General features: G+C 33.5%; 1 protein-coding gene across 3 annotated transcripts in view; it reads right to left on the bottom strand.

Moving 5' to 3' along the window:
- The window catches only part of LOC107748063 (mucin-5AC-like), a 101,997-nt gene that overhangs the window by 16,437 nt on the left and 69,582 nt on the right, over positions 1–15,978 (bottom strand). For 2 of the 3 annotated variants that reach the window (XM_016562719.1, XM_016562720.1), the window contains exon 3: positions 2,072–3,200. In XM_016562719.1, the coding sequence (XP_016418205.1) occupies positions 3,020–3,200 (181 nt within the window). In that variant the 3' untranslated portion in view covers positions 2,072–3,019. Of the gene's footprint in view, positions 1–2,071; positions 3,201–15,978 lie in introns of those variants that run through there. The other variant, XR_001640876.1, reaches the window with a different exon arrangement.

Below are 15,978 nucleotides of genomic sequence, written 5' to 3'. Positions count from 1 at the left end.
ATTTTTGATTAGTAATATGCATGGCTAAGGACTTAATTTGGACAACTTTAAAGATGATTTTCTCAATATTTTGCACCCTCAGATTCCAGATTTTCAAATAATTGTATCTCGGCCAAACATTGTCCTATCCTAACAAACCATACATCAATGGAAAGCTTATTTATTCAGCTTTCATATGATGCATTGATCTTAATTTTGAAAAATTGACACTTAAGATTGGTTTTGTGGTCCAGGGTCACATATTAGGACATATATGATGCAGACTTGAAAATGTCCTAGTAGGAATGATGCTGGCTAATCTTTTTCCACTGTTCTGAGGTCAGGATTTAAACCAATAACCACTGACACATTACTGAGAGGTTCACACTCATTAATTATAGGTCATCAGATTATCGGGACAGAAAGAGTGAAGGAATCTTGTACTGCATGTATTTGTGCCAAGAGATCTACAGCCAGAGGAGGAACTCTGTGAGATGTTTTAGCTTGATACATGACAAAAACATTTCCACTCAAAACTACCAGCAGACCTCACCAGCATGTAGAGTTCAGTGGAAGTGTCTTCGTCAGCCTCAGGCCAGTATTGAACTGAATTTAGCTGGAGTGGATGAGTGAAGTTGGCTGCGCTCACCTGTGTTCCACCACAGAGCTTCTCTGACAAACACAAGAACTGCTTTTTGAAGTACAGAGCTTAACATCTTCAAAGGAGAAAAAAGCTAAAGTGGCAACTTTAAAAGTGCCTGTGCCAAGTTTATTGTGCCACTTCAAAACTGAAAGATCAAATAAACATTTATACCATCAATCCTCATTTAATAATATTTGGAATAAATGGAAATCTTAACAGGGCGCACCTCCTTTCTGTGGCTGCTTTTAAATGTCATTTTATTACTTTTTTTTTTTAATTTGATGTGTACCCATTTCTTTAGCTTTTTTATTGGTCTTATGAAGTATTCTAATTTGTTGAGATAGTGAATTGGTGGGTTTTTGTTAAATGTGAGCCAAAATCATCACAATTAGAAGAACCAAAGACTTAAACTACTTCAGTCTGTGTGCATTGAATTTATTTAATACACGAGTTTCACAATTTGAGTTGAATTACTGAAATAAATGAACTTTTCCACGACATTCTAATTTATTGAGAAGCACCTGTAATTTCAATAAATTGAGACAATCAAAAAAGACCTGCTACTCCGTGACTCAAATCAGTGAATCTTTTTGAAAGCTGTTAATTTACAAGAATCGTCTGAACAAATCAATTCACTGGACTTTTCAAAAGCTAAATATAAGAGAGAAAACCATTTGAGATGTACCAATTCACTAGAATGAACGTAACTTTACAAAGATTATTTATTTAGGTTATTAAAATGTTGTGGGAACATCCAGTTTTCTTGCTGTGGTTATAACTTTATTTAATATAAAAGATGTTTCTTACAGCGTTCTACTAATTTTAGTTTTCCCAAAATGTAATGTTATTTGAAGGTTTTTTTAATATTCTAAGAATGTTAAAATGTCCAGTTTTTTGTTGTGATTATATTGTTATTTAAAGGTTACAATAATATTTCTTAGAAAGTTCAAGTACAAATAACATCACAAGGACGTTTTGAGAATGTCGATCTCAGAATGTTTTCTCTCAACGTTATGAGAAGGTATATCAAATATTAATAAAGTTATAAGATCGTTCCATAAACATTACTTTGAGATTTTTTTTACTTTGAGAGTTTTGTCCTAACATTTATGTAACTTCAAAAGAAAAAAAAAAGAAAAAAACTTTTCCCGTTATCTGGGTTAACAGAAATACTGATCACGACTCTGGAGAGCTGAGTGGATCTGTTTACAGGCACGAAATAAAATATTTTATCTTGTAGGTATTCATGAATATAAACTTCATAAGCTAAATAAACACAACAAATATGATTATTTAAGGTTCATTTTATTCCACACCTTTAGTATGTAAAATTTCTCACCTCAGACTGTTTTGTAACTGCAAAATAATGAAAGCATCCATCTGTGATTGAACACTCCATGATCAAAAGACAAATAAACAGCACCTGACACAGTTGTTTGTGTAGTAAAATATTTAATAGAGCTTTTAATGGATTCTGAAATTAAGCATTCACAAAGAATGAAATGACACACTCCTTAAATTCAATTTCTCCCCAATTTCTCTGCCTTAAATATCGCCGCGCATGTGTAGTTATTAGATCTACATAAAAGCGTTAAGCATGTGGAATAATTGATTCGTTGAAAGGTTTTCATAGTATAAAAGCTGGTGTTTTGACCCTCATTGTTCCAAAATGATGAATCGGTAATCTTGCTTCCATTTCTTACCTGTAATTCCTCTTTCATCTCTCTCTCTTTAATGTGTCCTTAACGTCCCGTCTCCTGCTGTCACTGTGCATCAATCACTGTCTGCTGTGAAGTTCATCCCTTTTCAGGTAGTAAGTATTGGCTCAAAAGGTACATGAACCATCAAAAAGCCCCTTCTCCCCCTCCGTTCTCAGTTTTTGAGACATAGATTATCACCATGAACTATAAATCTGGAAAATCAAAGCAGAATAAATAGATGCAGTCCAGCGACAAAAATAAACACTCAAAATGATTGACAGCTCGAGAGCTTTCCTGATTGGTCAACAATCAGAAACACTCAACTTGTAATTCCATAAGAAATCACTTATGGCACTTTCAAGGAACAGATCAATGAAAATAGGACATAATGACAGAATTTTGATTTTGGGTGAATTATTATTCAAAACACATTTTTGAGACTGAAGGACATTTTAAATTCTTTCCATGGACTATAAATCTGAAATATCAACTCGAACAGCCGTACATTAATCTTGATTCGCCTTGTGTGAAAATTACAGAAGATGTTTTTCAAAAAGACAATAAACAAAGGCTCCTCGTCAAGCAGATGATGTGCCTCTAAACAAGTTAAACCAGAGGACCGGAAGAGAAGAGGCTTAAAGGTGGTTGAAGAACCGTCTTTGTTGACTAATGATGTCACGTCCTGCTATCAAAGAGTTCACAGGAACCAGAAGCACTTCCTGCGGCTCTTCTTGACCATCTGGAGGGCCTGTGGAGAGTCCTGCTGGCGCGGAGGAGGAAAGACCAGCTGAGGAGAGCTCTGCTCCGACTCCTGCTGCTCCGGGACCTTCCACACTCGCGTCACCTGACCCTCCTGAAGCCGGAAGTCATGCTCCACACTGAAAGAGAGAGATGCTTACAGTTATTATTGTGGAAAAAAAAAAACATCATACAGTGATGTGCTTTGAGAATGCATTGAAAGAAGGCGGATTAAAATCTGATGTTGGCTTTGAACATTATAATTTTTGTTCTCGGGTTAAGGATTTTACTAAGGACCAAATTGACTAAACAGGGCAAATTAGCATGAGAGCACAATCCAATAAAAGCGCAGACGGGAGTGGGAAGTTCCAGGTCTGATTTACTGACAATGCCCACATTAAATAAAACAGACACAGCCAGATCATTTTCATAACGACCAATGCAATCTACCAAGAGCAGCACAAATTAGCGTCTGGTTTAAGACATGCTTTTTTTGGCCGGTAAATAGTGGCACAAATACCAGTAAATTGACTAGTGCAAACCTTTGTAAATCATGTTGCATGATTCATTTAAAAAAAAATTTCACTGCACGTCTTTAGTAAATCCTAGTAGTTTTTCAATACCAAAGGGGTGTTGTGCTGGCGCAAGCTGTTAGTAAATCTGGCCCTTAGACAAGGGCTCCCAAACTTTTTTGTTGACTGAAACTCTTAGATGTGAAATATTTACATGCAAATACCCCCTGAGATTTTAAGTTAATATTTCAATAATTTAACGACACATTTGCATGTCCATTGTTCTCTGATGTCAGTTAATGGTCACATGGCATGCAAGTTAACTGATCAATTATCTAATATCTTATTGTTTTATTTTAATTGAATGCATTTTAAAATCAGACACACACATTATATTTTCAAATGACATGTAAACTGATAAATGATCTAATCTTTTTTGTCTTTCATTGTTGACATCGTCATTTTGTTTTTATCAATATACACAATATAAGTAAACTGATGTATCAATATAAGTAAACTGATGTTTTATTTGTAAGACTATGTGTGTGTGTGTGTGTGTGTGTGTGTGTGTGTGATTGCAATTTGAAGGAAACAAGTTTGTTGTAGCATTTAAGAAAATGTATTTTTGCTTTATATTTGTTTAAATGTTATAATATTATTTGTTTGTTTTTTCCAATTTAATCTGTTAGTTATGAAAGAAAATTGTGTCATTTGTAAACGTCATAAAGGGTGTGGTAATGAATTGGACGGCAATATGGGAGATATGGAGTGGGTCAGACACAATTTTTGACTCGTTTTTTCTGCCTTGAAAGTGTGAGCATCCTTAAAAATAACTTTTCTCAAGGCAGCGGAATCATGGCAGTGGATTTGCATTTCGTCACGCACTTCATAAGTTTTGTTTTGTGGAAAGTCTTCTTTAGAACGAATTTCATTTTGTATAATTTGTATCTTAATTTTAATCGATGTTTTGTTGATCAATTATTAAATCAAATAAATAAGAACAAGACAAGAATGCGTGACGAAATGCAAACCCACTGCCATGCTTCTGTGGCCTTGAGAAAAGTTAATTTTAAGGATGCTCACACTTGGGTTCACTCTTTATATGAACCAACTTACAATTTAAATATTTATCTCTTAAATTCTTCACTTTCAAATATTCAAACCCTCAAGCTTTTTAATTTTCGTGGAACACTGGTGAAATGCTGTAAACTTCTGTCCACAAAAATGTTGAAAATGAAGCTAATGTGAATGTAAAGAAAGTGATTTACAGCACAAAGGTATATGATCACAGAATTGTTTTGTGTGTGTGTGAACTAGCCTATTCCTTTAGAAATGTAGGGGGAAAAGCCCTCAACAGAAGACATCAAAATAGCTACAGCCTGCGGAAAAATAAAGGCGCATATAAATGCATATGAAGGTTTGGCGTTGACATTTTGTCGGCAGCTCAGAGCTGACAGCTGGGATTGTTGCTGATGATGCACTGGCCCAGATAGCTGGCAAACGCTGATGTGGACACGAAGCAGCTTTCCCAGAGTACGGATGGAGTGCTGCTGAACAACACGGCCATAACTCTTCATGCTAATTGCGACTAATGAGATCATTGTTCCTCTTATATATATTTATATGCTCTCAATTTATTGCAGAAAGAGAGAATTACCTTCATCGAGTGCTACCTTAGTTCCTGTGTCAATGCACTCACACACTTCGCCTATGATATTCCCCCGAGAACGCCGATGTCAGACAGACAGGGAACACTATGTGCTTTTCGTAACAATACCACTTTTAAACCTCTTCAAAAAATCCCTCTACCAACCTCTTACCTTGCAGTCAGTCTCTCTGCATCGGCTTAAAGACCAAAGGCCGCATGTAGATGCAGTGCTCACCCAAAAGGCACACACATCAGGATTTATAAGAAACAAATGTGAATTCAAAATGTTTGCACACTCTTTTGGTTTAGCAGTTTCAATATTGTAATGCATTACTTTTAAAAGTAACTTTCCCCAACACTGTAAGTGACAAACTAGTAAAATGAAGATAATCACTAGTCAAAAGAAATGCTAAATAATTCATATCGTACTGTACAAATTCAAAGATTCACATTTAATTCAGTGCTACTTGCCATTCCTTGTAATTGTTTGTTAAATTTACTAGAAATGTCGAAGTGAAAATTGTTTCAACACCTTTTTTTTTTTAAGTTGTAGATAAAACAGATTATTGGAGTATGTTTTACAAGAAAAATCGATTTCGGTTTTTATACTTCAAAATTTCACATTTAATTAAATGTGTCATTTGGTGTTTCTTGTAATTGTTAAATTTACAAGAAATTTCTGAGTAAAATTTTTTTTCAACACCAGCTTTTTTCAGTGTATGAATTTGATAAAATAAAAAATCATACTGCACTGCAAAAAATATCTTTTGAAGTTGTAAATAAAATTATTGTAGTATGTTTTAAAAGAAAATTCAATTTCAGTTTTTCTGCTTCAAAAGTTCATGTTAATTGTGTTACTTGCTATTTCTTTATAATTAATTGTAAACTTTACTAGCAATTTCTGAGTGAAAACTGTTTCTACCTTTTTTCAATTAAATTTTGAAAATATAATTTGAATATTTCACACGTCATTTTGTTTTGTATGATTGCAATATAACAAAACAAAAAGTAGATCTTTAAGAAATGTTTTAGTTGGATGTATGTCTGACTGTGAATTTTAAATGTTTTAGAGAACATTCAACAGTAACGTTCCCATAATGTTTGCAGAATGATAAAAAGGCATGTTCCCGTAGCGTTCGTACAAACCGTTTTAAAACATTTAAAAAATAGGATATTATGAATGTCCAGAAAACCTTAGAAATAACATTTTCATAACTTCATGGGTATGTTAGTAGAACATTCTTCCAGTAACATTAATAGAATGTGGTTAAGTTATCTGGTCTTTAATGATGTTCTCAAAATATTTATACATCATTCATGGAATGTTTTTTATTTTATTTTCAGAAATGTTTATTTGGATGTTCGTCTAACATTTTTTAAACGTATCTACTAATTTCAGAATGTTCAGAGAACATTCAACATGTTCCATCAATGTTTGCAAAATTATAAAATGGAATGTTTCCTTAATGTTTGCATAACTAAGAAAAAGAAAATAACTAAAATAAAAAACTGGACATTTTGAATGTTCAGAGAAAATCAGAAATATTATCATAACTTAATGGGTATGTTATCAAAACGTTTTTTTTTTTTTTTTCCCGGTAACATTAACAGAATGTTGTTCAAAGACTTATGGTCTTTAATAATGTTCTCAAAATATTTATACGTCTTTTCGTCTAAATTCCCCGGCACAGACATTACAAGTGCATTTAGTATTATGTCACAATCATGTCAGCCTGTCAAATGCAGACGTCATGTGTCAGAACTGACTTGTGTAGTACACATCAATGCGGTAAAAAAATCGCAAACGTCAGAAAGTAACCCAAAGCTAAATGAAAACCATGGAGACGCTCAGAATGGCATAGTTGCACACACTGTAAAAAGTGCAATTGTTACCTTAAAGAAGTATTTGTAGGTATTCTGTTGGTATAAATGAATGTATTTAAGATTCAGTGATGATACATAATATTTTGACTTGAATGAAAACAGTTAATTTAGATCCTTTTTTAAATGTAAACCTTCATTCAATAAGCAGCTTGCACACTGTGATTTTCTGTATGCATGGGATACACAAATGACCTACTAAATGTAAAGTACATTTTTAAAATTTAAAAACATTTCGAATTTTGATAGTCTTGTTTTTATTGTTGTTCATTTGCAGAAACAAAACAAAATAATAATAATAATATTATTAACAAAACAAAATATTATTAAATAAAATAAATGTACAAATAGTTAAATATTTTAAAATGTATTATTGTTATTATTATTATTCATAAAAACTAATAAATAAATTATAATATATATTTTTGTAAATTATATAAACAACAATTCATATTACATTTTTGAAATGATAAAATTGATTGCATTAAACATATTTCATTTGACAACAATGCAACAAAACTGTCTGAGATTTTATTGTATTGCATTTTTTTCACATACTGTTAGTAAATAGCAGGTAAAAAAACGTTAGAAGCCTGTAAAGTCATTAGCAGTCTTGAAGGGCGTTAAATAACTTCCCTGCATATTTATGAGCCGATGGTGTCGTACAGAGTGATTGACGTCTAAATTCCCCGGCACAGACATTACAAGTGCATTTAGTATTATGTCACAATCATGTCAGCCTGTCAAATGCAGACGTCATGTGTCAGAACTGACTTGTGTAGTACACATCAAAAAGTGCTATATAAATGTAATGAATTATTATTATTATTATTATAAATAAAAGGCAGTATACTACACAGGTATAGTTATAGTTAACTAAAATAAATAAATAAATAAGCATTTGCATTTCTTGAAATAAAATAAAGCTTAATGTGCTAATAATCTCTTTTTTTTCACAATTATTTAATTAAAAAAACTAAAACTAAAACCAATGAAAAAGACAAAAACACAAAACAAAATAACTAAAACTTTCAAATTCAAAGAAAATATAAAAATAAAAACTAATTCAAAATATAAATAAAAACTCTAATAGTATCTCAATTATATTACAATATCACTGTTCCTACATACTGTTCAGTATTCAACCTATTGTATTCCATTCTGAACACGGCCACTGAGGCAATCCAAGTAAAGTAAGAAGTGTAAACTGAGAGTTAGAAATAACAACGGGATGAGATTTCTGAGAGGATGAGCAGATAATGAAAGACTTTCCTGGAGCCCGATGGAGTGTGGATGTGATTCGGCCGTACCGGGCAAAGCTTCACAGAACTGGCTGATGTCTGGAAGATGGATCACAACGTGAGACTGGAAAGGGTGGAGTGAGACTGTCAGACTGTGAGAGAGACTGAACATTGTAATTACGGTTTAGGAAGACACCTCTGCAAGGCCAACCAAGAGCGATGTACAATGATTGCGCTTCACATTGCGAAGGTAGATGCATAGTTTGTTTTATTTAGTCGTTTCTAGAGTTTCAGAGGAGATGTCAATAATGTCTCAAACTGTGCTCCACCAAGGTATCAAAAAGCTGCAAAGTCAGTGATCTCAATATAAGCCCATTTCTGAAAAATTTCTCATCAGATTATTCTTAAACCAAATGAATAAACAAATATGATCTGAGTTGATATTATAGCTCTATACTCTGTCTCTGTCACAAATCCGGTCTATAAACTTCCGTTCTCTCACCACCAGAGGTCACCCGCTCTCCACATGGACTCTCACACTACACAGACTGTTACACATCACCCTGGACTACATTTCCCATGCTCCATTGCACTAATCACAAGCTCACCTGAAACCAATCACACACAGCTGCTACCAATAACACACACTATATAAATCAGTCTCACACCACCATTCAACGCCGAGTATTGTTTAGCGTTCATCACTTTGATAGCTACTTTACGGAGCCTGCCCTAGTTTTCATAGTCTAGTCATAATCTTGCCTTGCCTGTTTTTCTGGTTCCTGATTCTTGCCACGTATCTTGGATTAACCCTTTGCTTGCTGTTTCGGACTGTGTTTGCTCCTCGCCTGGATTTATGCTCACGTTTACGGATTACCCCTCTTGTCAAGCCCTCTGGATTACGTTTGCTGTCGTCTGACTCAAGCCCGTTTAGGATTGCTCTTTTGTCTTGCCTGTGCCATACCTGTTTGCTGTTGTTCGACCCTGCCTGTGTTTTTGACTGTTTATTAATAAAAGCTTGCACATGGATCCGCACGCCTCCGTAACAATCTCATATTCTTCTAAATCTAAAAAGTATAATACATAAAATAATTGTCATCCTATTCTTCTAAGACTAAAAAATGAAACTAAATACAAATTATTTGAGCTGCTATCCACATTCACTTTATAGTTATAGAGTCTTAGTAAACATCAACAATTGTCTCATACTGTATTCTTTTAATATATAAAATAATTGTCATATTCTTCTAAGACTAAAAAATTAAGTAAATAAATATTATTTGAGCTGCTGCTCATATTAACTTTATAGCTCTATACTCACAGTCTATTAAAACTATAATAAAGAAATGTCGTTCTTCTAAGACTAAAAAAATCATATAAAATGAAGTAAATACATTTTATTCGAGCTGCTATTCATATTCACTTTATAGCTTGGTATTCTTATTAAATATCAACAATTGTCTTATATTCTTCTAAGAATAAAATAAATAAAATAATTGTTATATTCTTCTAAGACTAAAAAAATTATATGAAATAAGTAAATATATAAATATTATTTTAGCTGCTATTTACTTTATAGCTCTATACTCATAGCAAACGTCAACAATTGCCTCATTCTTCTAAAAGTAAAATAAAATAATTGTCCTTATATAATCGTTTGTGATATTTTGTAATTATATACTAAATAAATAAATATTATTTGAGCTGCTACCCACATTCACTTTACATTCTACAATAAATCTCAACAATTGTCATATTCTTCTAAAATCATTGTCATTATATTCTTCCAAAACTAAATAAATAAAATGATCTGAGCTGCTATCCACATTCACTTCAAGTACTCTTTGTGAATGTCAACAAATGTCTCCTCTATTTTTATTTCTCCTCAGGAATTTTAGGAGAGCATATTTGCCCAGCAGAGCATAAATTACTCATTTCATGTTAGTACGTGCAGGGCTTCGTAGGTCCATGATCAAGCTCTGTGTCTGTACGTTTGATAGCAGGTAGAGCTGAATTACTGACATCAGCACTGAGCATTTGTGCTGCTAAATCCCATGTAAACAAGTCACTGTATGTGCACATACAATATGTGTTGAAAAGATACTGAAAATGTAACATGAATTTCAAAACAGCCACTAAATAGTATGCATACGGATAAAGTGTGTGATTTTTGAATTACTTACATGTACAATGATTTGCATACTATAAGCTCATATGTGCTTATATCAGTATCTGGTAGATTCGATATTCACTGTGTATACAGCATTTTTTCCTGTACAGACCTTTATAATATCATGTTATTGAATGCGTGGTTATGTTTGGAAAAGCAAACTAACGTACCACTTTTACTATTTCTGCAGTATACATTCTACACTATATAGTTTAGAAAATTAGGATTGTTAATGTTTTTGAAAGAAATCTCTGCTGCTCACCCAGGTTGCATTTATTTGATTAAAAATACAGTAGTGTTTTGTGAAATATTATTACAATTTAAATGTGAATCTATTGTAAAATGTAATTTATTCCTGTGATCAAAGCTGAATTTTCAGCATCATTACTCCAGTCTTCAGTGTAACATGATCCTTCAGAAATAATTTTAATATGCTTAAATAAAAATAAGGCTATAGAGAAATAAAATATAAAAAATATAAATGCAAAATAAAAACTATATAGACATAATACAAACTATTCTAAAAATGACAAAACCACATAATAAAATGACTAAAACTTTAACTAAATTTAAAATGACAATGGAACATATAAAAGCTGATTCAAAATATTAATAAAAAACTATAATAATATCTTAAATACACTGAAATAATACTTCTAGTCATCAAAGAATCCTGAAAATTTCTCACTGCTGTTTTCAACATTGATAATAATAATAAGAACAATTATTAATAAATAAAAACCAATAATAACTGAGCAGCTAAAAAATTCATCTTTGCAACACAGGAATAAATTATCTTTTAAAATATATTCACATACAAAACATACATATCATATTTTTAATCAAATAAATGCAGCCTTGGTGAGCAGAACAGACTTTCAAAAACATGACAAAATCTTAATGATTCCACACTTCAGAAGTTAAGCAATTTGTACATGACATTAATTAAAAAATAATAAGTGCATGTATTTCTAATATGATATAAATGCAGGCACTTCACTTGAACATTTGGATTTGCATTTGGTTTCATGAATGCATTGTTTGCATGTTAGAGCCACAACGTCTGATTCGCGCTAATCTCTCATGCTAATCTGTAAACTGCGTAAGCGAACGCTCACATTTATCTGTAGATTTACAATTGTATTTACAACACAGCCTAAATTTGAGGACAAGTGCCTGTTGGACAATATTTACAGTGTTTTCTGCTGATACCGCGACTCGCTCGGCCCTGTTTGATCAGCCTGTGCAACTCGACCGATTCCAATGAGGCTAAAGCAATGCAAGCAACGCCTCCTGTTTAACCCCTCAACCCTCAGAGGCTTTTGCTGGAGTCATGTCTGTTTTGCATCGGTGGCTGGTTATCTGGCCTTCGGAGCTGATTTGTAAACTCTGCGATCACGCCGGAGAGCTGTTTATCGGGACAAACTTTGCCGCTTTGAAACGGAAATCTGCAAATCTGTTCATGTCACTCTTATCTGATGGAAAGGAGCATTCATTTGCACTTGAAAGGGCTTTTTGATTTCAAGGTTGCAAACAGTGTGTGTGTGAGTATGTGTGTATGTGAGGCCAGAGGTGTGTGTCCCCCGGCTGAGTAAAGGCAAAGCCGTAGAGCATGAAAATGCCAAGTGCACCCATGGGGACGCCCCTGCCCACACTAAATACAAGCCCTTAGAGGAGCAACCTTTCTTTCAGATGCATCTTTATTTATTCCTTTCTGCAACTTACAGTACAGTGCAGAACTAGCAGATTTACTACCAGCACAAACCCTCTTTTGTCATTATTTAACAACCAAAAGCATGTTTTAACCCATTTTGCACTTGACATGGCTGCGATAGTTGCTAAATGAGTTGGCTGTGTTCTTTTTTTTTTTTATCTGGCCCTAATTATCCTTCCTTAAATGGGTCATGAAAAGGGGTTCTTGATATTTACACATATAATAAGTTACTCTACAATATATTGAGCAATTATAGACCAATATCAAATCTTCCTTTTATAGGCAAGATTATTGAAAAGGTAGTTTTTAATCAGCTTGCAGATATGCTCACTGAATATAAACCTAATAGACCACTCAGCTCATTAGGATCGAGTTATAAATACCAAGGGTTCACACAAAATAAGGGGAGTCCGCTTTTAGCAATTTTGCCGCCCGCAGTTGGAACCAGCTTCTGGAAGAGATCAGATGTGCTAAAACATTAGTCACATTTAAATCTAGACTCAAAACTCTTCTGTTTAGCTGTGCATTTATTGAATGAGCACTGAGCGATGTCCGAACTGATTGCACTGTATTTTATGTACTGCACTGTATTTTATGCAATCCGAACTGATTGCATTGTATTTTATGTATAATCATTTTCTATATTTACCTGTTTTAAATTCATTTTAAATCAATTTTTAAATCATTTTCACAGTTTTTAAATTCCTTGTTTTATTGTTGTGATTATTTTACTTTCTTTTATGTAAAACACTTTGAATTACCATTGTGTATGAAATGTGCTATATAAATAAACTTGCCTTGCCTTGCATTGCCTTACAATAAAACATACTGCAAGTTTCAAAACTCAGGGTTTCAAAAAAAACAGGGTCTTTTCAGTGAATATGATTAGACTACATTTTATTTGATGGGGGGCGGTAAGGGACCTGGATAATGGGTAAGTGGGCACCGGCCCAAAAAAGGGTGAGAACCACTGGCGTATAGTGTTATTGCTCACCTTCAGGTTTTTATAATGACTGAGGCTCTAAGCGCTCTGAGACTATGAGGCCTAGAGAATATTTGGGAAGGAAAATCCTGTGTGTGGAAAGGAAACAAAGATTCTGCCTGAGTGCAGATGGGAGAAAGTCTAAAACAAGCATATAAACTTACAAATATGTCTCCTCAGTGATTCTGTGTTCACGTTTGTGACTGTACAGCTATCAGAGGTTATTTCATTCTGAATCTTTCTCTTACAGTGATAAAAAACTTTAAATATTCTTCTCTGCAGTCAGTGACAGACAGGCTCATAGGCAACATAAAGCATCAGTGATGGACATGGAGTGCTGCTCTGCACACAGCTGTCACAGACCTGCACTTCATTTCTCTCTCATCCAAACGCTCACAGAATAAAGCAACCGAAAACACCAGTTACTGACAAACAGATGCTGTTTAGTTGTCAGTTGAGCAAGAATTGAACCTCTTGCACTAGAAATGTTCCTCTGAGCCACATTAGCTCCTGCTGAAGACTGACTGAGAGGATAGTAAAGTGATGGTAAAGAATTGCATTGTTACAAAAGATTCCTATTTTTAACAAATGCTGTTCTTTTTAACTTGTTATTCATCAGAGAATCCTGAAAAAAAAATGTTGCAGGTTCCAAAAAAATATTATTCAGCAACTGTTTACAAAATTGATAATAAATCAGCATATTAGAATGATTTCTAAAGGATCATGTGACACTGAAGACTGGAGTAACGATGCAGAAAATTCAGCTTTGATCAGAGCAATAAATTTAATTCTAAAGAATATTAAAACAGAAATCTGTTATTTTAAATTGTAATATTATTTCACAATATTACAGTTTTACCTTAATTTTTTATCAAATACATTTTTTATTTAAAAAAAAATAACATTTTGTATTGTAAATATTTTACCTCTCCAGGATTCTCTAGCAATGCAAAAATCTGATCTCAAAAGGAGTCTCTTTCCCTCTTTAGGCCACAGCACACTGAAAGATTTCTGCACGTCACTGCTGAGCACAAACTCTCTTTACAATTATATTTACCGGTGTGTGCAATCTGAGGTTTGCTGTGGCGTAAGCAAAACATCAGACGTTCCAGTTGAAATGTCAGCATTCGAGATCAGGGCTGTAGTCGACATCCCTGCTGTTTCATGTGGCAATTAGCAGTGGATTTATTTGAACCAGATAAACACAATAATACTCAGAAATAAATCTGATTAAAAGTAAGACAACAGTTTCTGTCAAAGGTTACAAAACACACTGAATAAGTCCTGATTATTTCACTGATATAAAACGAAAAATGTCTAGTTTACTAGCTTGTCAACTTTGACAAACCCAGTTATTAGTTTTTCCTCAAAAGCACATTTAAAATAACAACTCTGTGGCTTTTAAACAGTTTTATTTTAGTGTCATTAAGATACTTTTTATTAATATTTTGAATTTATTATTAAGTATATGTTTTCCGTTTATCCATTTTAATAAAAGAAATAAAGTGATTTACTTTTGTTGTGTTTTTGTCCATCCTTTCTATTTGCTTATACATATATATATATATAATAAAAATAAATATATATAAAATTATAAAATAACATTTACAAATGTAAAATAAAATACAAATGTATAAATAAATAAAAATTTCAATATTAACTTTTTTTTTTGCATTTAGCTTTATTTAACTGTGGTAGCCCTGCTTTTAAACATGACTTAAACATCTTAAACATAACTAATTTTGTAAATTTTACAAGTGCATTCCAGTTTTGTTTGCAAAATGCAAAAATCAGTGGCAGTCCATGCCAGTATGACACAATCTCAGTCCATCACTATGCATTGATTGTGGATCTGGAAGCTGCTTCTTACATGAAATGATCCCTCCATCAGCACTGTTTCACCTGTGGATTCATATTCACATGCAATGAAAAGCATGTCAACAGTACACGTTCCCTGATCAAACTAACCACACACTGATTTAACACTCTCCTGCACAACGCTTGTGATTCATACAGAGACCAAGCATGACTGCAGGATAGGCAACATCTCAATACTCGCCATGGCACCCATGTCAATTTCACGCACACTACCTGAATATTACGCCACGCCACTGTGCTTTTCTATCCTAGCAGATTGAGTCAGGAAATGAGACACTTGTTCTACAGACACTGCAGTAAAACTGAGCCTCTCACACAGGATTTTCCCCGGGCTGAAAGTAATGAAGTCTCAGCACTTGTGTTTATACTGGTCATCTTGTTACTAGGAGCTGATTGAATTGTGGAGGTACTCGGCTAAAAGCGACCACAGCGTTTTACTGTCAGTGCACGTTTATGCATGTTTAAGTACTCTGAAATAAATCGAAATTGGTTGAACGAGAAGCTAAAAGGGTCAGACTGGGGGTGCGTATGATGGAGAAGAAGCAAAACAACACTGAAGGTCTCTTTTTTGCACAAATGATTAAAATTGTGAATAATAAAATTCTCACCCTAAAGGCTATGGAATTGCTTTTTAAAGCAAATAAATCATCTCATAATGGTGAATTTGCAAACATATGAATCATCTATCATCCCAAAATACAATTATATTTTGTAAAAGAAAATAAACAATTTTAATACATATTTATATGTTGCATTATGAGATTAAATTCATGATGATTTTTCACATTTAAACTCCTCTACAGAATTCTTAGTAGAAAACTATATACTATTGGGGGAAAAAAAACTCATTCTCATTGCTGCAATGCAAAAGTAGACCCCCCCCCCCCATTAC

This window comes from Sinocyclocheilus rhinocerous, unplaced genomic scaffold (genome assembly GCF_001515625.1).
Source record: "Sinocyclocheilus rhinocerous isolate Xijiao unplaced genomic scaffold, SAMN03320098_v1.1 scaffold2063, whole genome shotgun sequence".
NCBI classification, from domain to species: Eukaryota; Metazoa; Chordata; class Actinopteri; order Cypriniformes; family Cyprinidae; genus Sinocyclocheilus; species Sinocyclocheilus rhinocerous.
Note: the sequence above shows the minus strand (reverse complement) of the source record. Positions and strands in the feature narration are given on the sequence as shown.